The sequence below is a fragment of the Urtica dioica genome, chromosome 7 (assembly GCF_054948205.1).
Source record: "Urtica dioica subsp. dioica isolate 48M chromosome 7, U.dioica_male_clone48M_v1_H2, whole genome shotgun sequence".
NCBI lineage: Eukaryota > Viridiplantae > Streptophyta > Magnoliopsida > Rosales > Urticaceae > Urtica > Urtica dioica.
The window spans coordinates 36,246,910-36,270,921 of record NC_142762.1 but is presented as its reverse complement, the minus strand read 5'-3'; the positions used below and the strand labels follow the sequence as shown (position 1 = coordinate 36,270,921).

Here is a 24,012-nt window from a genome sequence, read left to right as displayed (position 1 = left end):
CATGCAAAAAATATCATATTCTTACCTAATAAGTCTTTATGGAAGAAAACACCGAGGACATGAAATCGACAAATTGAAACTTATCATTTAAACATTTTCTATTTTTATATTCACTTTGACACAAATCATTCAGAGCAGTTTTAGTACTAATCATATTTCAAAACATTAAAATTCATATTATTTGGACTCCGCAGTAAATTTATTGTAAATAATCTAGTCCACACGGTTACATCTTGGCAAGAAAAATATATTTTGTCTAGATTAATTTGTCATTTTGTGATAATGTTAAGAGACATGATGCGACAACACAATGCAATATCTAAAAAAAAAAAAAAAATTGACGTAGATTAATTTGTCATTACTAGATTACGCACAAAGACATTTATGAGACATGATGCGATAATACAGTACAATGGTTTGATTTTGGTAAAAAAAAACAGTACAATGGTTTGATCTTGGTAAAAAAAAAAAATCAATGATATAGATTGATTTTTCATTTTTTGATAATGTAAAAAGACGTGATGGGGCATGACGGGACAAAAATGAGTAGATCATGATAAAAAAAAAATATGATCTAGACTGATTTGTCATTTTTTTAGAATGTAAAGAGACATTATGAGACATATGATGCGACAACACAATGCAACAATTGAATCTTGATCAAATAAACTAATCAATTTTTTTTACACTATATATGATGAGTATCACGTTTGAAAAATTTAAACGTTTCATATACTTCTTCTCCTCATAAAAGATAAATTTTCAATATGATGGTTCATTTTATATAACATCTTCTTTTTCTTCTTCTTCTCCATATAATGATGTTGGATTTCAAGAATTTTTTTACTTGACAATTGACATAGACAAATTAGGTATTAAGAAGCTCATATCAAACTTGAAAATGCATTGATTGAACACTTGTGAAAATATTAATGTAATCTACATTTCAAATGCATGTTTTTTTATTAAGTATTTGTTGTAACTAGTCAATCATTAATATCTTTTTAAGGATCTAGCTCAAGTTTCAATATATTAGGGAGATAGGCCACCAAACCGAAATTAATTAAATTAACAGTTAATTTAATTAAATTGGGCTATTTCCCTAATAAAATGAAACTTAAGCTATTTTTTAAAAGGAGAGTCAACTATTGAGCTATTTTTTATATTAATAACCCGACCATTATTAGTAACATTATTATAATTATTGGTTATTTACTATTGTTAACCGCGTTTTTGGGTTTATACTTAGAACCGTTCGTGGTTCGATATAGGGCTGGACCCTGAGACCACACGCATGTTAGGGAGTGGATGAAGTATTTATAGGAGCTAAATTTTTTTTGGTGGAAAGTACTTGGTTAGGTAGTGGAGACGGCTGGGTGGTCTTGGCAGAATGAATGACGGCTGAGTGGTCTTCTTTTTTTTGGTTGGTTGGGTGGTCATTTTTTTTTTTGCCATCTTGATGGTCTTCTATTTTGGTCAACCCGGCTGTCATTTTTTTAACCGACCGGGTTGTCATATTCATGGCTTTGTCTTGAAGATTTTATAACTTGAAAACATGTTTTGAGAGTTTTTTTTGAAAGCTCGTTTGAGAGACATGAGTGTTGATTCGGAGTTTGACACGTAAGTTTTTTTGTGGATTTAGACCTTGTGCATGGACTTAATGTGTCGTTGTTTGCTCTCGGGGTGTTATTTTATCTTACGAAAATAACGGAATAACAACTATCACAAAAAATTACCTTTCAATATCTGAAATAATAATTGGAAATACTGTCGTAAATAATCACTTGAGGGTCTGGTGATTACGTGGGTGGGTCCACATCTTTGGGCCGTTTAATGAAGAACATAAAGAAAAATACGGAACACATCCGGAACCGGAAATGCGCGGGAAATGGATTTCCTTATTATAATTATTTAGGGTTCTCTTAAGTAACATTTAACAGCCCTCCCCTGAACCTAACGGCTCTGGTACTTCATTCTCTCTGTCTATTCATTATTTTTTTATTTGTTTTTATTTCAATATCTTGGCTATACGTTTCAACTAGCTAAGTTCTTTTTTCTGTTGTCCCGTTCCGTCCATCATTCTATTTGAATCGCTGATTAGGGTTTTTCTTTGTTGAACCACTCTCACCAGTTTCTTTGTTTAGGTTTCCGTTTATTGGTCTCTGAACATTTACATAGTCCGTGTAGAAACTACAATTTTCAGCTCATCGAGTTGTTTGACAAGCCACAATCCCATTGCACATAATCGAAAAGATCTTCACTTTTCATGGCTGACAATGCTCTGGCTCCGAAAAGGCCATGCCCAGCGAACACAGTCCCTCCGCCGAACAAACGCCCGGGGCCCAGCGACGCAGCCGATTCGATACCGCTCGAAGCCGCCGAAACAGAAAATCTCGAAAATCTCCGCGCCTCGCTGGACCACGCCGCGAAAGCCTTTGACTAGCTCTCTGAGTCGTGTCCGTATGATTTGCACGCGTACGAGCACAAGTTGGGCATCTCCGAGAGGATCAAGGAGGCCGTGAAAAAGCTTCAGGGTCAGATAACTCGGTATTGGATGTCGAGCGTTTTACTTGGAGGGCCGTGGAAGAATTTCGGAAGCGAACCTCGTGGCGTTTTCAGCTTCCTAGACGCTCGTCAAATATCGGACCCGCGCTTCCTTAGGCCAACCAGGCTGGTTGACCGACACGCGCTTGAGTTGTGCTATTCAAATAAAAATTAAAAATACATTTTTTTTTGGGGGACCAGTTGATTCAAGTGTAAGAATGCGAAACCTGGTCAGAATGTGTAGAGGTCTCCGTAATTTTGTTGAGTTTGATTTGTTTACTGCTTCGCTATCGAGTCCTCGCTGGCTCTAATGTAATGGACTTACCCTGGTTTTTATACCAGCTTGGTAAGCTTTTGTAAGCCTTCAGGCTGTGAATTTAAATTGCTGATTGCTATTCGGAACCAACTGAACTAAAATACATATTGCGAGCCAGCTGAATATTACGATGGCATGTTTGGAAATTTAAAATTAAGATGGAAGAAAAATTTGAACTTCGGAAAAATTGAAGGGAAACATATTTGAAAAGATAAATAAATAAGAGGAGTAATGTATAAACTAACTGTAAGATTCTGTTTTCTTTCGAAATGAAAAAATTCCCATTGATTTGAAAACGAAAATCCAAGTTAGTCTGTTCTCACTCCTTTTAGTTCTCTTGCCTTGATTATTTTCAAACTTCTTCACAATAGAGACTTTTGATTTCCCTTACATTTTAATTTTAATATTTTCTTTATTCAAATTTTGGCTTCTCATACCGTTTATCGGAGCAGGTTGAGAGGATCGAGGCCAAACACGGAGAGAGATGAAGCTTTAGTGATGAATGACTTGATTAGACCAAGGATAAATTCTTACCGTGTAAAATTCACAGATGACGGGAAAAAGCCAGACACTAGGTTTAGAGAATTTGTGTTATTATTACCTCAAACTGCTTCAAAGATTGGAAATTTAAAAAGCTGCAAACAAAAACAATTATTTCATTCCTTTACCCTACTGCTCTTGCAATCTCACAGCGCAGAACGGAGAATGAACTCGAAGCAAGTTCACAATAAACAAGGTCAATAATTTATCCATCAAAAAGCATTTTCTTTCTTCTCATACATTTTCAGAGCTCGCAACAGTTTCAAGAAAATTATGTTCGACATCCAAGGATTCCATTTTCACTTCAACAGCGATTGGTCTCAGTGCTGCTCTTCCTGAAAAAAGAAAGTAAAATACACCACTTATATTTCTGTTCACAATCAACTTACTGTGTGTATTACAATCTCAAGACACACTACACTTATGGTTAAGACACACACCGTTCTCTAGTTTAGCGATATCAAATCATTCTTTGTGATTTAGAAATCCTACTAACATAGAAAGATGGTGTTTTTTGTTGGTTTTACATGACAAACTGAGCTTGACGATTCTTGATTCTCTTGAACGGTATTTCCACAAGTTGATGTGGTAAAAGTGAAAGTTCATAGTTTGACATCTACCGAATGGAAAATTTCGACATTACCTGAGTAGCTGGAGTCTCGGAAATGATGGGACGGGCAATCAATTTTGCAGGAGATGCACCGAAAATTTGAGAACACTCTGTGTATGCAGATCCGATGCCTATCCCGGCTCCAAAAGCTACAGTTGCCCAGCGACTCACAGGACTCCCTGTGCCATAACAGAACATCGCGTTTCATTAATTATTGTATAATAAGAGTCATCAGGCAAAGAAATCATCTCTGAGTGCCGTTGAGCATTCAGATGGAAAGATTTTGAGACAATAACTAGTAAATGAGACGGCTCTTGTGAGTTAATAATATCAATTGAAGTGGTTTGGCAGAATTTTGAAATCAGAAGAAACAAGGAAGATATATAAAAGAGAATATTAGTTCTCTTGCTCATGACCAACCACAAAAGCCAATGAATCTCTGGAAGGAGCTTATACCAAAGTAGCCACTTAGCAGGAAAATCTCCCCATTATAAGTAAAAATAAAAACTTGAGATTGGATTTTGAAACAGACATATTTCAGAAACGTGATTTTCATTCCGATAGAGAATGAATCATGTGCTATAGTCTTCATACGACGAGTTTTCTATTACAATAATCCAATCTAATAACAATTTCTGTATAATATAACAAAAGAGCAACGCGGTCCTTTCGCTTTCTGTATTATCAACCGGAAAAATTGAAAGCGTTATTGATTAACAATCTAATTATCTGCTGACATACAAAGCGCCATGGAAACACCTTAATTCTGATTCAATCAAGGTATTACCAGGCATCAAAACACAAAACTGGACTTATTGAATTTCGTCAGGAATCAGCGAACATCTTATGGTTGATAAAAAAAAAAAACCAGAGAGATAGAGAGAGAACAAACTGAAGAAGAGAAGACCGCCGAAAGCGCCGGCGAAGGAAGAGTAGACGAAGCGGCGGAGGGTGAGATCCAAACACGCGTCCCATTTTGCGTCCACGTCGTACTCCGCCGGAACCACCGCGCCGCTCTTTTTCTCTGCCATTCCCGCCACTACCACCTCAATTCCCTTCTTCGATTACTTCTTTGATTTCTTCCGCTCAGGTCTTTTTGGATTTCCTGTTCTTTTGGGTTTTTCTTCTCCCTTTTCTCGTCGTTTTTCTTATTCTTTCTTGGAGAGGAACTGGGGATTCGGAGAAGCTGACTCATGGGCTTACAATGTTTGGGCTTCAGATGATATCTAAACGGCCCAAATAGCGGATATCAGCCCATAATCTCGAGTTAGGCCTTTTACTTTAAAAACTTGCGGGAGGGAATCTTTCAAGGACAAATTAAAGTTCGTATATCTGCTTTGAGCTAAACATAACCATTTTAGGAAAAGCTAATTTTTAGAAATATCTTCTTTATTATATATATATATATATATATATTTTTTTTTTTAAACTATCAACACTCAAAATTCTTTACATAGCATAATTGAGTACGGAAAATAACTAATAAAGTAGATAATAAAGTTGACCGATCCATCCGGACTAGTTTTTCAAAAAAAGTTCATTTTCACTAGGGTTAATAGTAAGCAGTACTAATACTCATTTCCATGTGAGAGTAAGTAATGAAATAGACAAAAGACAGAAAAAGAAAGAAAAAAGCATAGGATTCTTCAAGTACTTTTTATCTCTTTAGTACTTTTTCTTCTTCTTCTTTTACTACTAAAACTGCTCTTCTCCTCTGTCCACTGAACTTCTAATACGCCAAACAAACACACAACTCCAACGAACCGACACTCACGAACACTCTAAGAAGCCATGGCCGACCAAGATCAACCCTCACCTCCGCCGATTCCCGTTCCTCCTCCCACAGCCGATCCCCCACCGCCGGCGCCGGAACCAGCCGCCCCGGCCGAGGCTCCCACGGCGGAGCCCGAGCCAACTCCGGCTCCTCCTTCTACGGAGGAGGTCGTCGAGAAAGCCGACGCAGAGGAAGATTCGGCGCCGAAAGAGCTTCTGACGGAGAAAGGCAACAAGAAAGCCCCGCAGGCCCTAGGGTCGTTCAAGGAGGAGAGCAACAAAGCCTCCGATCTCTCCGACGCCGAGAGAAACACCCTCTCGGAGCTCAAGAATCTGATCCAGCGGCAGGGAGATTCCAAGGACGAGGAGCTCTCGATTTGGGGCGTCCCTCTCTTCGCCGACGACCGTACGGACGCGATCCTCCTGAAGTTTCTCCGAGCGAGGGAGTTCAAGGTCAGGGAAACGCTGGCCATGCTCAACGCGACTCTCCGGTGGCGAAAGGAGTTCGGGATCGAGGAGCTTCTGGACGAGAACCTCGGAGACGATCTGGACAAAGTGGTGTTCATGCACGGCACGGACAGAGAGAACCACCCAGTCTGCTACAACGTCTTCGGGGAGTTTCAGAACAAGGAGCTCTACCAGAAGACTTTCTCCGACGAGGAGAAGAGGGCGAGGTTTCTGAGGTCTAGGGTTCAGTTTCTGGAGAAGAGCATAAGGAAGCTCGATTTCCGCCCCGGCGGGGTTTCAACTATCTTCCAGGTCAACGATCTCAAGAACTCTCCCGGACCGGCCAAGAGAGAGCTCAGGATCGCCACCAAACAGGCTCTTCAGCTTCTCCAGGACAATTACCCCGAATTCGTCGCCAAGCAGGTTTGTTTTGAATTGTGATTTTGTGTTAGTTAGCAGGGATTGATTTGAAACAGATGTTTCTGTTTGTTTATATCCATGTTTGGGTGTGATTGTGAAGGTGTTTGTGAATGTGCCTTGGTGGTATGTGGCGTTCTACACCATGATGAGTCCTTTTATGACACAGAGGACCAAGAGCAAGTTTGTTTTCGTTGGCCCTACCAAATCCCCTGAGACTCTTTTCAAGTAAACATTTCTTTTTCTCATACTAGTATTGGTTGGAATGGAATGGGAATTGAATGGAATCGAATGATGATACACACAGGTACATATCTCCGGAGCATATTCCAATCCAATACGGAGGATTGAGTGTCGATTCCTGCGATTGCAACCCCGATTTCACCGTCTCCGACCCCGTCACCGCGCTCACCGTCAAGCCCGGGACGAAGCAGACCGTCGAGATCATCATTTATGAGGTGTGTGTGATTTTGTTGTGTGGCAAATGAATGCATTAAAAGCTAATTGGTGATGTGTTGTGTGGTGGGTTTGTTTTGGTCCAGAAATGTGAGATGGTTTGGGAGCTGAGAGTGGTGGGATGGGAAGTGAGTTACAGAGCGGAGTTTGTTCCGAACTCCGAAGGGGCTTACACCATAATCATTCAGAAGCCAAAGAAAATGTCTCCGAGCGATGAGCCAGTGGTCCATGGAACCTTCAAAGTCGAGGAGCTAGGCAAGATCTTGCTCATCGTCGACAACCCAACTTCCAAGACCAAGAAGCTTCTCTACAGGTTCAATGTCAAACCTTTCTCCGCTGATGCTAAAGATGACCCCAAGAGCTGAGGAGAGTGATTGCTTGTTCCTATTTTTCTTGGATCTTCTTTGTACATTATTGCGTTGAAATATTACGTACGTTGTGTTGGAGATTTTTTTTTTTTTTTTTTACCCTATGCTTTGTCTACTTGCGTTTTTTGGGGGTTACAGAACACAGTTTGTATTCAAGGAAGTTTAAAAATTTGCATACTTAATTAAATGTGTCTTTTTTGAGGAAAAAAACATGACTGTTGTATTGGCAACTTGTAGTATCTGAGTACTGGGAGAGAACAAGTAGTGGTGAATCAGAACCTTTACTTGTAGCTTTTTTGTGTGTGTTTGTGTATCAGTTTCACTTCTCTGTGAACTTGTTTACTATATTCCCTCCTTGTGGACCACACCATATTTATTCGTGTCGGTTCAAAATCAAATAGGTTTTGGACCACAGTTTCTACGTGCTAATCATGATTGATTAGCACATGTAGGTAGTCTCTCATACTCTGGTTTTGGTCACACTATTTAAAATATATAATAATTAAGAAGAAAAGCCTCGATAGAAAAACAAGACTTATTGACTTTAGTGTAACTTTAATAATTATCACGTAACTTTATAATTATGCAAATTCGGTACTAACCACTGACTTCTAGAAAATGTCACCATTGCATCTAGTGTCTTGAAATTTCTTACTTGCAAGGACAAATCAAGGTTTATAAAATGACTAATTTTACCTTCAATTTATAAAATCTTTTATCGTTTTTCATTTTCAATAATCGAAGTTGACTTTCGTTTTCTTTCAGTTATTGAGTCTCGTATTGGTCGTTTCAGGTTTTGGTTTCTTTTAATAACAAGAGAAATTATCACTATCATCCCAATCCTAGGTTTTTTTTTTTTTTTTTTATCAAAATGCTGCGTTTATACTTTATGTTTTTGGAAATGTCACGTTTATACTTCCAGATTTGTGTTAATAACATATTTATACCATAAAAATCAAAACTGTTACAAATTTTTCCCTTATTTTGAATTTTGTGTAAAAATATTTTTAAAATACCTATTTTTCCCTTATTTTGAATTTTGTGTAAAAATATTTTTAAAATACCTATTTTTCCCTTAAATTGTTCTGCATCTTTTATGACTAATATTACAAAAATAAAGAAGGAAAAAACCAAAATCACCATTGTCTTCATCCATCATCACCACTGGACGACTGAGAAAATTCTGGAACTTGTTATCTTTGGAGCAAAGTCGGGTTCAGGGATTTAAGGTTCGAGGAAGAAGGAAGAAGGAGAAGGAGAAGGAGAGGAGAAGAAGGAGGTGGTTTAGACTGGCGTCGGATAAGAAGGTGCAGTGGCTGAGCCAGAGATCGGAGTGGTGATGATAAAAGAAGACAATGTTGATTTTTTGCTTTTTCCTTTTCTTTTTTATTTTATTTTTAATATTAGTCATAAAAGATGCAAAACAATGTAAGGTCGAAATATGTATTTTAAGTTTTTTTCTACCCAAAACTCAAAATAAGGGAGAAATTCGTTACAATTTTGAATTTTAGGGTGTATATATATATATATATATATATATATATATATATATATATATATATATGCTATTAACACAAATCTGGGGTATAAACGTGATATTTCAAAAAAACATAAGGCATAAACGCAATATTTCGATAAAATACAAGGGGGATACAAGTGATATTTCCTTCATGAAAATGATGAGGAGAAAGAAATAGAAAGATGCAATTATTCTTGTTGGGTTTTTCATTTGATTGCTGTACGGGATTATCAGTGAAACAAGGATTCATGCGTGTGCCAAACCCTATCTCGATTGATTTCCGATTCTGCTGCTAACCTTTTATGAGTGTGAGGAAAATTATGAAAGAGCAATGAAGGCTTGTCTTGTCACGCGTTTGAACTTCGAACAATCAATAATAATAATAATAATAATAATAATAATAATAATAATAATAATAATAATAATCAAACAAGCGGCGTTGGTCGGAGACTCAAGTACTAGTTGCATTAGATCTAACGATTTTGAAACTATGTTTTCAAATTTTTTTTTACCGCCGGTCTACTCGATATAAAAGGTTGAACTAGATGGTTGGTAAGTTAATCATGTCACAACTTATTATAACTACCACATTAGTTAAAATTGATTGAATCCTCGACTGTAGAAGGTATACTTGCGATAAACAAAACAAAAACAAAAATGCCATACAGTGTGTGTGTGTGTGGAGCTAATGCGTAGGTGAGCAATCAAATTGCAGGTAGAGTTTTGCTTTTGTATCACTTTTGCTTTCGTTAACATTTAGCTTTATTAATCAACGCAATATACCACGGCCCATCTTTGCAATCATTTTCATGCATTAATTTCTGCTCACTAGAATCGCTTTTCAATGCTTTAACTGATCGATATTTATTATAAAAAAAAGGCGTACATAAAACACTAAATATATGCCTGAAAAGAAAACAGTAGAGGCAGCCCACCCTTTCTAAATTCTAAGAAGGGTTTAATAATTAAACCAAACTTAATTATGATGTAGCATGTTGGCTCATATTTGATAGCCTCAAGTCACTGAACACTGTATATGTCGTTTTATGTATATATATATATATATATATATATATATATATATAATAAGAGCACACGTGCGTGCATGCATGCATACAAATACACGTCCCAAATGAACGCATCGACAGTTGACAAACACTCAGTTTACAAACACCACTTCACTGATAAATTACGATGACATTAATGATTATGGTTCTCAACTTCCTTGCGAGGATGAATAACTTTACGTACGGATATTATTTCACGCGCGCGCACACACACACTCACATATATATATATATAGTGTGTGTGTGAAATAATTATTTGCTAGGCTGTTTTTATTATAACAATCATATTTTAAATACAATATATATATGCCTCGATATAATGCAATATATATATATATATAGAGAGAGAGAGAGAGAGAGAGAGAGAGAGAGAGAGAGAGAGAGAGAGAGAGTAAGAATAGGATTTACGTCATCCAGGGATCGTCTAACTACAATGACCATCAATTTAATGCTCGCCATTATTGAGGTTTTCTTTGACAGTTGAACATGATGATAAACGACATGTCAACCGAGCTCGGACCTCAACATTCCTTATTTCAATTTGTAATTTACCAAATAAAAATTGAATGCTAAACCCAGTTTGCATGTTTTTTTCCCATTCATTAATGAGAGTTTTATGAATTTGGTTTAGAAAGAGTTAGAAAAGTGGAAGAGTTTCAAGAATTATATGTTAAGCCCTAGGCTTGGAAAGCTTTGGGCTGTGTAGATGCTCACAATCAATTATTGTGGGCTTGGTTTCTGGGCTCTAACAGACATGGAAGAGATCTCCACAATATTTATTAATCTTCCTTTTCTCTTTCAAGAAAGACTACACTATTTAAGTCCAGGAATTTGTTGCAACTAGTCAATTCCTTACCTCTTTTTAAGATTTTAGTCAAAGTTTCATTTTATTAAAAAAAATAGTCCACCAGACTGTGGTAAATTAAATTAACTAAAACAGTTAAATTATGAGATTTGTAAACAATTAGCCTTCTAATAGAGGTGACTTTTAAATTATAGCCCAACTATCTATTTATTTAGGCAAATAGCCCATATTTTTCATTCTTCCAAAATTACCCTTCATTTAAACTGTTTTAACTGACTCTCTTCCTCATTTCGTTCCTCCGATCAATTTCACGGCGATTTTTTCTTCCAGAGCACGGCACGAGAAGAGAATAGGCGATTTGCATCTCACGGCAGCGATTTCTAGATTCTTCCTTGGATTTGCGTTTCCTATTTCTTCTACAGGTTTGAATTAGCTTTTTTTTAATTGATTCCATGATTATACAACTAGGATCATCGATTTGGCTTTGTTGGAATATATTTTTAGGATAATCGATTTGTAGATTTTCATATATTTTTCTTATATTGTTCAGAATCGACTTCGTTGGAATATATATTCTGTGTGTCTATATTTGAATCATTGAATTGGCCAAATCTGAGACAGGTATGTTGATTTTTTCAAATGGTAAATATTATTTACTATCGAACGACGATTTGTAAATATTATTTACTACCGAACGGCGATTTGTAAATAATATTTACTTATCATTTTTATGAATAATCTAACCCAAAATCGTTCGGAGATGACGTCTAGGGTTCAGTTAATTCTGTGTGTCTATATTTGAATCATGGAATTGGCCAAATCTGAGACAGGTATGTTGGTTTTTTCAAATGGTAAATATTATTTACTATCGAACGGCGATTTATAAATATTATTTACTATCGAATGGCGATTTGTAAATATTATTTACTATCGAACGGCGATTTGTAAATAATATTTACTTATCATTTTTATGAATAATCTAACCCAAAATCGTTCGGAGATGACGTCTAGGAGTTCCCCGACCTGTTCTCCGTCTGCGAGGTCCGCGGCGACGATGCGGAGGCTGGCGGCGGCGTCGGAGCTGCAGAGGCGCGCGGGGGAGTCCGGTCGGGTGGAGTTCCTGGAGAGTTTGATGTTTGGGCCGGCGAAGAAGGAGGTGGTGGAGTGGGTCGGGGCCCGGCGGAGAGGAGGCTCGGGGAGGCGATCCTCCCGGGGAAAGGCTCGGTCGAGGCCGTGGTGCGGTGGTCCACGGCGAGGCTGATCGAGACCTAGATCGCTGGCATTGAGGCTCCGATCCCCGTCGTCGTGGTCGTAATGGATTAACGCGATCCTCCCCTGTTCTGCTTCCACAACCCTGGCTCCGATCTTCAGCTCCTCCGTCACATTCCGAGCGTTCAGCGGCTGCTCCGCCGCGATCGGCCACGCCAGAATCGGCACCGTATTTCACTTTGGCGGCGGTGGTGGTGAAGCTTGCGTAAAATCGTTACTTGTTTGGTGAGATTGATTGGACGAGAAATTCAATGGAGCGAATTCAAAGGAGGTTTGAGTTTGCTCTATGACTACAGGCTTCGTTGGATTGTTTGGTGAGAGGATTGGAATTTTGGCGGTGTATTATTTGAACGAAGGGTAGTATTGGAATATTATAATGTTTGGTTGTGAATTGGGCTAGTTACTTAAATTTTGTGATAGTTGGGCTAGAATTTTAAAAGTGGTAGTCAATTTGGGCTAGATACCTAGCCGGCCCTTAAATTAATTTACTTTGGCCAGGCTGAAATAAATAAAATTACCTAAAACAGTTAATATAATTTATTTCGACTAGGCTAAAGTAAATTAAATTAACTAATTCTTAATAAAACGAAACTTTGACTATTTTCTAAAAAAACAAGGTAGGTTTTTTGACTATTGACGTAATTGTCCCCATATTAATTAAGGCTAGGATCAGCTTAATGCAAAAAAAAAAAAAAAAAAAAAAAAAAAAAATTATAAGAAAAAGAAAACTATGGTTGGCTTGGGAAAATAAATGAGGTAGCTTAATTTGGTCACTGGTAACGTCATATTGTCAAGAAATATATTAACTAATTTATTTTAGACAACGTTTCAAATTTGTTAAAAAAAGTAATTCTTAGACTAACTTTATCTTTTAGTTTCACGTTAACTTTTAAATTCAAATCAATTATTTTTTTAATTAATTATTATTGTTACTTTGATTGGTTGTGTTTGTTGGCTGGTAAAATTATTCCAGATGTCCTATATTGATTTCTTAACATCTTGGAAAAATGTGGTGGTTTGAAAAGATCGCGATGAATCCTATTATGTGAGTGTCTTGCGCAAGTATAATTTATGATTTTATTGGCTTCTAATTTATCTTCTCCACATTATCAGATTGAGGTGATCTAGAAGGAAACTCTAGCATTGCATATCTATGTTGTCGAGAGCTTATTGAGCGAAAACTTGTTTATCTGCGAGTACTATTTCATTATGTCTTGATTCATCTCCACTTACTTTTCGAATGACAGTATATAAGTTGTTTTTCGTGATATTTTTAATAATTTTCAGTAAATCTATCCAAATTTTCAGTTAAAATTAAGGGACAATTAAGTCAGTAGCTCAATAGTCTATCATTTTTTTAAAAAAATAGTTAAAATTTTATTTTATTAAAAAAATAGTTCACTAAGAAGAAATAAATTAAATGAACAAAAACATTTAATTTAGTTTATTTCGGTCAGTTAATTTAATTTACTTCCCGGTAAACTATTTTTTAATAAAATAAAAATTTGACTAGAATCTTAAAAGAAGCTATAAGTTTGTCTAGTTGCAACAAATTTTTATAAACTTAGTCTGAAAGAGTTTTAGTAATTTATAGAAAATTATACTTTTAAATGATATTGATATTGTACAAACAAATTTTTAGTAAATTGATATTTTTTTTTATCAACATTTTCTGAAGTTTTTCTATATGAATGCTTGTTGTTTTTTCTCCCCACTTGTAAGGTAGATTTGTGTGCCCTACAAAAATGATGACACACTGACAAACCGCAAGTACTATCCTATAGTTTATTGTGTAACGGTGACGGAATCCTAGATCAACATCGCACAAGGGAATTTTTTTCAACACAAGAGAATTTAAATTAAATTAAAAGAATAAAAAAAATTGAGACAAAAAAACATAGTCCATATAACATGATCAAATGGTAGAGCAAAATAGTAATATATAGTAGAGACATCGTGTATGAAAGAACTTTGATACAAGAAGCGGCCAAATTGATGCATGACATTATTATCGTTGGTTTTTGGAAGTATGTCAATCTTCACGTCAGCTTATGTACCCGTTATAGCTGATGTCTCCGTCAACTACTGTTGCTTTAAAGCAACAGATAATGACGTTACACCATACATCAAATGTTGCCCTGTTTTTCTTTTTTTTTTTTTTTTTTTTTTGAGGAGAAAGTCACATGGACTAATTCATTAAAGGCTTATCAGCCACAATTGTATCCCACAGAAGGGGAGGTACAGTGTTAGGCCACAAAATATAGGAACTGAAATTTAAAGCATATTTTGCCAGGAGGTGAGCAGCTTGATTACAAGATCTAGGGATGTAAATAATCTGGAAAGAATTGAAACAGGTAGCCGCGTCGTTGATGTCTTCCAGGAGTCGGCCTAACTCGGTCACCGGCAAGAGGCGGGAGCGGAGGAGCTTGGGCAGGATTTCACAGTCCGTCTGAACGATGAGGTCCGAGATGCCAAGGGAACGCGCTGAGGAGACGCCGCGTTTGATTGCTTGCGCTTCTGCCAAGGAGGGACTGAGGCTAGCATTGCCAGGCGCAATAAAGGAGCTGCTGATTAGTCCCTCTGCAGTCCGGAAGATTCCGTTGAGTCCGCATCGAGTCCCATCCGAGGAGAAGGCCGCATCGGTGGAGAGGGCCGTTATGTTCGGGGCTGGAGGAGGCCATTGGGAGGGTTTGGCCGGGCGCGGTGGCAGGAGGGCCGGGGCTGAGATCGAGTGCTCGCGGAAATCTTCCAGGAGATTGAGAGCATGATTGATGGAGGCTTCCAGCGGTCTGGCCCTGTCGTTGTGGATGGTGTCGTTCCTTCGGTTCCAAGCTGACCACGCGATCATGAGAAATAACTCGAAGTCATGGCTGTTGAGGAGCTCTTTGACCCGGATCAGAAAAGCTATCATGTCTCCGTGGTAATTCATCTTAATCATCGGCCACCATCCAGTGAGTTTCCATAGCGACTTGCTCTGTTTACACTCCCAGATCGCATGGAATGAGGACTCCGGGCCACAGGGGCAGCGTGGGCATCGGGGGTCTATGTTCATACCTCTCGACGCTAGGTTACGGGACGTGGGAATCCAGCCTCGACAGATCCTCCAAACAAAGGAGCGTACCTTTGGGGGGATCTTGAGCGTCCAAAGTGTATTCCACCACCGGGCAGTGGTGTCAGGCGATGAAGATTCAGCATCGGGTTGTGAGTCCGCAGCAACCCAATAACCACTCTTGGCAGAGTATTCGCCATCTTTGGTGTAGTGCCAGCACAGCGAGTCGTTGACCGAGGCGGAGACTCCGGGGATGCGAAGAATGGCTTCAACGTCTTCGGCACAGAAGAAGGTGTGAAGGAGCGGAGTATTCCAGTCCCCATTCGGGAGAGCCAGGTCCGCCACCGTAGTACCGGGCGGGATAGAGTCGCTGTGGCGCACCTGAAAGTTTCCGGGTCTTGGCAGCCATCGGTCACTACAAGCCTTGACGTTGATACCTTTTCCGATTCTCCAACGAGTGCCTTGAGCTACTAGTTCCCGGCCCCAGAGGATCCCTCTCCATAGCCCGGAGTCGTGTCGAGTGCTCGTGGCTTCCAGAAAAGGAGTATTCGGGAAGTAGCTCTCTTTAAGGACTTGGGCGGCAAGAGAATGTGGGTACCGGAGAATTCTCCAGCCGGTCTTGGCTAGGAGGGACTTGTTAGTCCATTCCAAATTTCGGAATCCCAAACCTCCCTGAGATTTCCTTTTACAAAGTTTCTCCCATCGTCCCCAATGGGTCTTCTTCTTGTCTTCTTCGGAGCCCCACCAGAAATTAGCCATGAGAGTGTGGAGGTCGTTAATGAGTTGCTTCGGAAGCTTAAAGCAATGCATGACGTAGCTCGGAATTGCTTGTAAGATGGACTTTATGATGATTTCTTTCCCGGCCATTGAGAAGTAGTTGCCCTTCCAACCTTTGACTTTATTCCAAACCCGTTCACGGATAAAACCAAATACTTCTGCCTTGCTCCGACCGAAAGAGAGAGGAAGTCCTAGATACTTCTCATGGCTCTCAATGACGTTAACTCCGATCGCTCTAGCAACCTTAACTCCTTGGTTTGGGGTCACCGATTTCCCAAAGCAGATCTCCGATTTCCGGTAATTTATCAATTGACCCGAAGCTCGAGCGTATTCGTCGAGGCAAGAGCGGACTGCCCGTCCTTCTTCCTCCGTAGCCCGAAAAAACACCAAACTGTCATCCGCGAAAAATAGGTGAGAGACTAGGAAGCCCGGGTTCCCGAAACGCACACCGTGGATGGTCCCCGAGGTTTCGGCACGTCGGAACATAGCGGAGAGGCCTTCAGAACAAAGGAGATAAAGGAAGGGAGAGAGCGGGTCCCCCTGCCGCAGCCCTCTATGAGGTGTAATATTTCCTTTCACTTCGCCGTTGATAATGAACGAGAATTGCACAGAGCGGACGCATCGCATGACGAGTTCCACCCACGCGCTAGCATAACCCAATCGGAGCATCACAGCCTCGAGGTAATTCCACTCAACTCTGTCGAAGGCCTTCGACATATCAAGCTTAAGGGCTCCGCATTTGCCGTTCCCGTACCTCCCTCTTTTCATCGTGTGAGCCCCTTCTAAGCCGATGATGACGTTATCAAAAATTTGCCGACCTCCCACGAAGGCGCATTGGTTCTCCGAAATGACACTCTCCATAGTGCACTTTAATCGTGAAGAAATGCATTTTGAGATTGCCTTGTATACCACGTTACAGAGACTTATGGGGCGGAACTCCTGTATCGTCGTGGGGTTTTTGGTCTTGGGGATCAAGGCGATGAGAGTCTCGTTGAGGGAGCCGAGGTCATGTTTGTCGTTGAGAACTCCGAGGCATAACTCTGTGACGCTGTCTCCCACGATGTCCCAGAATTTGTGGAAGAAAAGGCCGGGGAACCCATCTTTCCCGGGGGCCTTAGTGGGATCGATGTCTCGGAAAGCAGCCCGGACCTCGTCGACTGTGAACGCCGAGGTCAGCCAAGCATTCGTCTCTGTCGTCACCACACTGTCTAGACACCGAGTGATACAAGCAATATTTCTCGAAGAAGGGTTAGTCGACGAGAAAATATTGACAAAGTAGCTCGAAATAATACCTTCAACACCTTCGGGGTCGTCAGTCCAGCGGTTGGCGGAGTCGAAGAGTCCTTCTATTTTGTTTTTTTTCCGGCGTTGCGAAGCTTTTCGGTGGAAAAATTTGGTGTTACGGTCGCCTTCTTGAAGCCAAGCCACTCTACTTCGCTGTCTCCAATAGATCTCCTCTTTCTCAAGGAGGGAGTTTAGAGCCTGCTCCTCTCTTCGGATCGCCGTGGGATCATAAGGAGTAGAAGATGAATTCAGGTGGCTGAGAGCTTGTTTGTGTTTCTCGATATTGGATGTCAGCTCCCGGAATCGTCTCCTGCCCCACGAGGACAAAGCCGTTGAGCAGCTTTTGAACGCAGAAGGAGGAGGGTTTCGCCAGTGTTGGGTGATAATCGCCTTGCAGTCCTCCTCGTCGCACCAAGCCTTCTCAAAGACAAAACGGCGCTGTGCCCGGGGCCTCCGCAGATTATGGCCGGCAGTGGATAAGAGGAGTGGCCGATGGTCGGAGGCCCAAAGATCGAGGTGAGTAACTGTGGCGTTTGGGAAAAGAGACACCCACTCCTCATTAGCAACGCAGCGATCTAATCGTTCAAGAGTGATGTTCCCCTCCAAAGTCTCGCGCCGCCAGGTGAAAGGATCCCCCGTGAATCCTAAGTCTTCAAGATGGCAGTCATCAAGTGCTTTACGGAAAGCCGCCATTTGGCCCGGGCTCTTTCGGGGGCCGCCTTTTTTTTCAAAATTGTAGAGGAGTTCGTTAAAATCCCCTCCACAAATCCACGGACCATTGTAGAGCTTGTGGACTCGGGATAGAAGATCCCAAGTGAATTTCCTTTGGGACGGGTTGGGGTTGCCGTAAATACCCATAAGACGCCAAGTAGCTCCAGTTTCTTCGGTGATCATGGCTTCGATATGGGCCTTTGAGTACGAGCCAATTCGAAGATTGATACCGTCTTTCCAAAACAAAACAATACCTCCACTCTTGCCCTCACACCCCACACTGAAACAAGAGCCGAAACCAAGTTTAATTCTGAGACTATCCATGAATTTTTTGGTGGATTTTGTTTCAGAAAGAAAAATGAATTCGGGCCTGAATCGCTGGATGTGGAAGTGCAGGGCGTTCATCGTCTCCGGGCCTCCTAGCCCGAAGACGTTCCAGAATAAGCCCATCATTGCGACCGGTCGCCCCGTGTCATGGGGGGCGCCGATAGCTTGGTTTGTGGAGGTTTGACCAAATCTTCCTCTTGAGAAATGGCCAGAACCGAGGAGCCGGATGCAGAAGGAGGAGGGACATCATACCCGATTAGAAGGGGTTGGACAGGGGCGGTGCGACGGCGCTTCCTGGCCGCGGGGGGTGAGCTTGAGTTGAGGAGGTTCGAAGTGGAGTTGCTTGGCTTTGGAGAGCCCGAGTCACGTTTTTTTGAACGAGACAGGCCAGCGAAAGAGCGTTGCATAGCTTCAGAGATGAGGGAGAGTTCTTTAGCTTTGGGCTGCTCGAGTCCAGGCCCAGGTCCTGGGGGGGAAGAGGCCGGCTTGGGTTTGTGTGGGCTTGGGCCTGCGTTGCCAAGCCCAGGGACAGGGGCTGACGTGGCGCTATTCTGCTCCAGCTTTTTAAAGTGAGGAGAGAGGTGTCTACTTGCTTCTAAAGAGGAATTAGGGTTTCCCCCTTTCTCTATTGTCTCTGTGCACCCAAGGACTGTAATCCTAGAAGAGGAAGTTTTGTTGCAGGGGCGTTCCTCGACTGCGGGAAAGGGAGGCTTGGGCGGAGATGTGGCAGTCTGAGACGTGGCGCACTGCTCTAGGTGACCTTTCCCTTTCCCTGTTCCCACGCGCGTGAGATCCACTTGCTTCGACGTAGAGGAATTGAGCCCGTGCCGGTTCCCGTCCCGCGCCACCTGTGTGGGTGGTTTCCGGCAGGTTGTGGCTCTACCACCATTGGAGAAACATGTGTCTGTCAGGGATGAGGCGGATAACCAATCCCCGTACATAGGTACTTCCGAAAAGCCCTCTTTCTCTATGCATATGTCACTGGAACGTGAGCACTCGTTTTGGTTGTGGCCAAGAAATCCGCATCGGTAGCAGAAGCATCCGAGACCCTCATATTTGGCTTGGATCCAGATGGGTGGCCGATTTTCACGATCCAGAAAGAACCCGGCTTTGAGAGGTTTCCTGATCGGAATTGAAACTTTGAAGCGGACCGAGTGGTTGAAGCGGCCCCCTCTGTTTTCCTTGCATTCCAAAATTTCCCCGAAAGTGGATGCGATACGCCTTAGGCAGTGAACGTGACTCATTGCAGGCGGGAGACCGAAGAGGCGAATCCAAAAGGGGCAGAACCTGAATTTTACTTCGTCAAGAGTGAGATTTTCCGGCCACGGCTGTAGGATAAACTGAGCGCCCTTCACCGTCCAAGGGCCCCTACTAAGGATGGCTTCCAGGTCTTTCCGTCGTTTGAATTGGAGTCTGAATAGACCGGGGCGAATCTCCGATATATTCCAGGTGTCTGCAGTTTTCCAGGCCCGGTCCAGGATAGCCGCGATAGTGCTGCGCCCACAGGGCTTCCCAGAGATGATCTTCCCAAGTAGGACTTGTTCTGATCCTTTAGGAGAGGACGAGTTGGGGGGTTTGTCCAATGTGAGTTCCGACGCCAACAGAGAGGAGGTTTGAGCTACCACCTCTTCCATTTCGTCATCGTCATCTTCCTCGAATGGGTTGCAGGGAGAGTGTTGTGTAGAACCCATAGCGGGTAAGGTACTCTGAGACCCAAGGACCGTGAATGTCCCAGAGAGCGTTGGCTCAAGGTGTTATTGCCGTGGAGGTTATTTCGTAGACTTCTGAGAAGGGGGCTTGCCCTGTTTTTCTCTACACATCAATTTACGTTTTTGGATTTAAAATACAATCTCACCTTCATCTCTATCATGAAAATAATTCATACTAGCACCCCAACGATATTTCTTTATTTTTTTTGGGAAGATATTATTCATGTCCTGACTTTTAGTCAAATGCCACATAAATACCATGTTTTTTTTTAATCGCAATCACACAATCAGTTACATGATTCTAAACTATCACTTTGATTTTATTAAACTTACACACATTAATACCACACTTTCAAATATATCACAATCTTACTTTATCAATATTTGCAAAATAACAATAAATATTATCACAATCGCTAAAGTGTTGTGTGTGTTAATCAATATTTTATTGAGTTTAATTTGCTTCGTAATTTACTAAAATAAGCTTAATAATACGACATTATCAATTTTTGTTATGCCCATTTTGATAAATTGTGACGCAAAAAATTAATACAAATATTGTTAAGGGATACATTTTTAACATTACTATAATTAAACGAAAAGAAAGTGAAATGTACTTGGACACGGTCCACGGATATGGAGAATGTGAAACCTCATTAACTGATCATCAAAGATCTATTGATCTCTTACATTCTTTTTATACATTGACCTTCACTAGGGATTAGTTAGTTTAGACTTCTAACAACTCTAAACAAATCTAATAGACCCTAACCACTATGCCCCGTCACCATCTCTATAACCCTCTTCAAGCGAACCGGCGATGCAGACGGTAAGCTTGGAATGCAAAAGAGTACCGAGGGGCAGAGAGGGACTTGGTGAGCACGTTAGCGACCTGGTCAATAGTGGGAACATGTTGCACGTGGAGTTCCCCAGCTGAGACTTTTCAACTTTTCTTTTTCTGACGAAGTAAATGTCGAGCTCTATGTGTTTGGTCCTGGCGTGAAGTACAAAGTTCGAGGATAAGACAATCGCACTCAGGTTATCGACCCACATCGTTGGAATAGACGAGAGTGGAACGTGCAACTTTGTCAGTAAAGGACCAGACCGAAGTGACATCAGCCGCGGAATGGGAGAGGCTACAAAACTTGGCCTTAGTGCTGCCGCGTGAGACACTACTATATGTTTCTTCTACGACCACGATATCAAATTTCCACCTAGAAAAAAAAGGCACGTGCCAGATGTTGAGCGTCGATCATCTGGGTACGATGCTCAGTCTGCGTCATAATAACCAACTAGACTTAACATCGAGCAAGGCTTGAATTGAGGATCATAGTCTAACGTACCTACCAAGTAACGTAAGATACGCTTCGCTGCTTTCCAATTAGAATTATAGGTCATGTGTAAATACATGGACGTGGTTATTTACCTAAGATTTACGAAACATTGACTATATAGCAATTTAAACGTTTTAATTGGCTATTTACCTAATGAACCTTATAATAAATGGTTCATTGACACTTTTCTTTCCTGTTTTAAGAGAAAGAGAAACATCTCTATAATGGATGGGCATTGCCAAATGCATACAAAAAAGACTAACACAAATTTTGTAAAGAAAACACTCTAAACAGACCGCACAGACCAACAAACACCAAGCGCCCATGGTTTTAAACAAATATTCACGTTGTGAGTCAAGATTAACTCTCTCGAAACAAGGACGTCGCTGTGAGTCAAGATGGATATTTAGTAGTCCATTACATCAGATATTACCATTTTAATTGAGCTTCTTAGAAATTTAAATAAATTTTGTATTCCACTCTACTCTTTTTATAAATCTTAACCACTTAGCTGATGTTATTTTTTTAAACTAACATTTATCTACACTACAAAAATAAAAATTGAAACGAATATAAAATATTTAATAATTTAAAGTACTACGTCAAATAGCACATATATAAATAGTTAAGTCCACCTTAGTTTTGTAGGAAGCCTTTGTTGATTATTATTTTTAGAAAAATAAAGCACATAATATCTGAAATATTCATCTTTATTGTTCATCTTAAATGTTATAAACTTATGATAGTTGTTTAGCCCCTTTGAACAAAAATAATGACTTTGTTCTTAGGTAAATCTAGGCATTTTAAATTATATTTCAGCCTTATTGAAATTTCGAGATTAACTTGAACAGAATGTTCATTCTAAACTATACTTGCATTTTGAAAAAAAATAATATATACTATTATACTAAAAAAAATAAAAATGAAATAAAATTTATAAAGAATACTGAAACATACGAACAGTAATAATAGAAATGGGATTCCAATTTTTTTGGTTATGTATGCCAAATTTTTTTATTTAATACTGCTATTTTTATAAGTTGTATTTTTAAAAAAAATATGTGAAAACTGCCGAGATCAACGGTCACGAATATTATAAGTATGAAATTTGATTTATTACTTTGAGGTGGGTCAAATCTTTCTAATCGGCAATATGAACTTTCCTTTTAGAGAGATGAATAAGAGACTTCTGAGTTCTGAACAAAGCTTTTTTCAAAGAAAGTTGCTAACTCAATTCTATAGATAACTGGCGAGAATTATATTTTTCCCCTTTTTTGGACTTGATTTTAGATATTTATACAATGAATGCCAACACAGTTCTCATTTAATGAGATTCATATGTTAATATCCCTATAATAATAGGCAATTAATGACAAATCTAATTTAATACATCGGTTTCATGATTTAAAATAGATTCCATAGAGCTAGCTATATCTTCTTTGCTCGACTCTCCTTCGTCAAACTCTCTCCCTGATTTGCTAATGGACCGGGCCCGGATCTCTTTCTCCATATGAGATCGAATCTCATGGGCCCAAAATATTGGGCCTTCGTTCTGCACGAAGTCCAATACTAATATATGTAATGGCCGGATGTAGTAGTGTTTTCAATGATTTGGACCAAAATATAGAGTTTCTTGTTTTGGACACTTTTAGTAGTTGTTGAAGTGACAAGTACATATTTGCCCTTGAGTTAATTTTTTGTTTTGAAAATACTCATTTCCCAAATACCGAGTATATCAAAATCAAAACGAAATTGAAACCCATTTTCATCTCCTTCTTCGCGCGTATCTAAAACCCTCACCCAGTTCGCCTAAATCGCCGGGTGCCCTCCCCCACGTCGCCGAAATCGCCGGAAACCCTCCCCCACGTCGCCGAAATCCCGGGAACCGTCACCCACGTCGCCGAAATCACCGGGGCCGTTTCTAATCTCTCCTAAAAATCTGAGGTTTGTTGCTAATCTTCATTATTCTTTCAAATCTCTACGAATCCCATTTTTTGAAACCCAAAATCGCAGAAAATGACGGCCAAAAAACGCGCGCCGCCGGTTCGGAAGAGTCCGAGGACGATGAAGAAAGCTCCGGCGTCGCTGAAGAAAAATCTTTCTCCGGCCAAGAAGCCAACAACGTCTCGAGTGAAGAAACCAAAACCGGTCATTGACTCACCGGCGTCAAATTCAGATGAGACATCGCAATTTCAACTCAGAAAACGAAAACCAACTGGAAATGAGGTAAATTTCTTCACTTTGAGTGTTTTGAGTAACTTTTTTACGGCATGCAAAACTGAATTTGGGTTATTATTGATGTGATTGTAGAGTTCTTTGATCTACATTTTCTGTGTTTTGAAAACTTCATAGGTTATAATTTCTGTAATTGTAGACATTTAAAGCTATAGTTCCTAAAATTGTATATGTTTATGTCTACAATTTCACACCATTTTGTTGTTGTAGACTATTTTTTTCGACATCTACAATAGCTGTAATTGTCGACTTTTATTTCTAGAATTTTTGTGAATGTATCCATTTATATGAACTGTAGATGTAAATGGCTACAGTCACGAGAATTGTAGACATAAAGGTATACAATTTCAGAAATCGTAGACTCTTTTTTGTATGAGTACTGTTTGTGTAGATATAATTCTGGTGATATGTGTAGATTTTCATGTTTTTTTCTTCACTTATGAGGTAAATTTCTT

The 24,012-nt window shown here is 40.1% G+C and overlaps 2 protein-coding genes across 2 annotated transcripts; one reads left to right on the top strand and one right to left on the bottom strand.

Annotated features, from left to right (window-relative positions):
- Positions 1 to 3,436: 3,436 nt before the first annotated feature.
- LOC149391166 (MICOS complex subunit MIC10-like) lies at positions 3,437 to 5,189 on the bottom strand. The gene is made up of 3 exons (XM_089618660.1): positions 4,903 to 5,189; positions 4,044 to 4,189; positions 3,437 to 3,735 (listed from the first exon to the last, which is right to left on the bottom strand). The coding sequence occupies exons 1-3, from the start codon at positions 5,039 to 5,041 to the stop codon at positions 3,721 to 3,723; spliced, it is 300 nt and encodes a 99-aa protein (XP_089474786.1). The 5' UTR covers positions 5,042 to 5,189; the 3' UTR covers positions 3,437 to 3,720.
- Positions 5,190 to 5,586: 397 nt separating this feature from the next.
- Positions 5,587 to 7,658, top strand: LOC149391165 (Sec14p-like phosphatidylinositol transfer family protein). Its single transcript, XM_089619607.1, has 4 exons — positions 5,587 to 6,653; positions 6,751 to 6,875; positions 6,955 to 7,105; positions 7,190 to 7,658. Exons 1-4 carry the CDS (start codon positions 5,802 to 5,804, stop codon positions 7,466 to 7,468), a joined length of 1,407 nt encoding a protein of 468 aa, XP_089475733.1. The 5' UTR covers positions 5,587 to 5,801; the 3' UTR covers positions 7,469 to 7,658.
- Positions 7,659 to 24,012: the final 16,354 nt, after the last annotated feature.

What these genes read in the sequence shown, in the direction of transcription:
- LOC149391165 (XM_089619607.1), top strand. Translation starts at nt 5,802, where the DNA reads ATGGCCGACCAAGATCAACCCTCACCTCCGCCGATTCCCGTTCCTCCT. An exon ending in CCGAATTCGTCGCCAAGCAG is followed by an intron (nt 6,654 to 6,750) that starts GTTTGTTTTGAA and finishes GTGATTGTGAAG; the next exon opens with GTGTTTGTGAATGTGCCTTG. An exon ending in TCCCCTGAGACTCTTTTCAA is followed by an intron (nt 6,876 to 6,954) that starts GTAAACATTTCT and finishes TGATACACACAG; the next exon opens with GTACATATCTCCGGAGCATA.
- LOC149391166 (XM_089618660.1), bottom strand. Translation starts at nt 5,041, where the DNA reads ATGGCAGAGAAAAAGAGCGGCGCGGTGGTTCCGGCGGAGTACGACGTG. An exon ending in CGGCGGTCTTCTCTTCTTCA is followed by an intron (nt 4,190 to 4,902) that starts GTTTGTTCTCTC and finishes GTTATGGCACAG; the next exon opens with GGAGTCCTGTGAGTCGCTGG.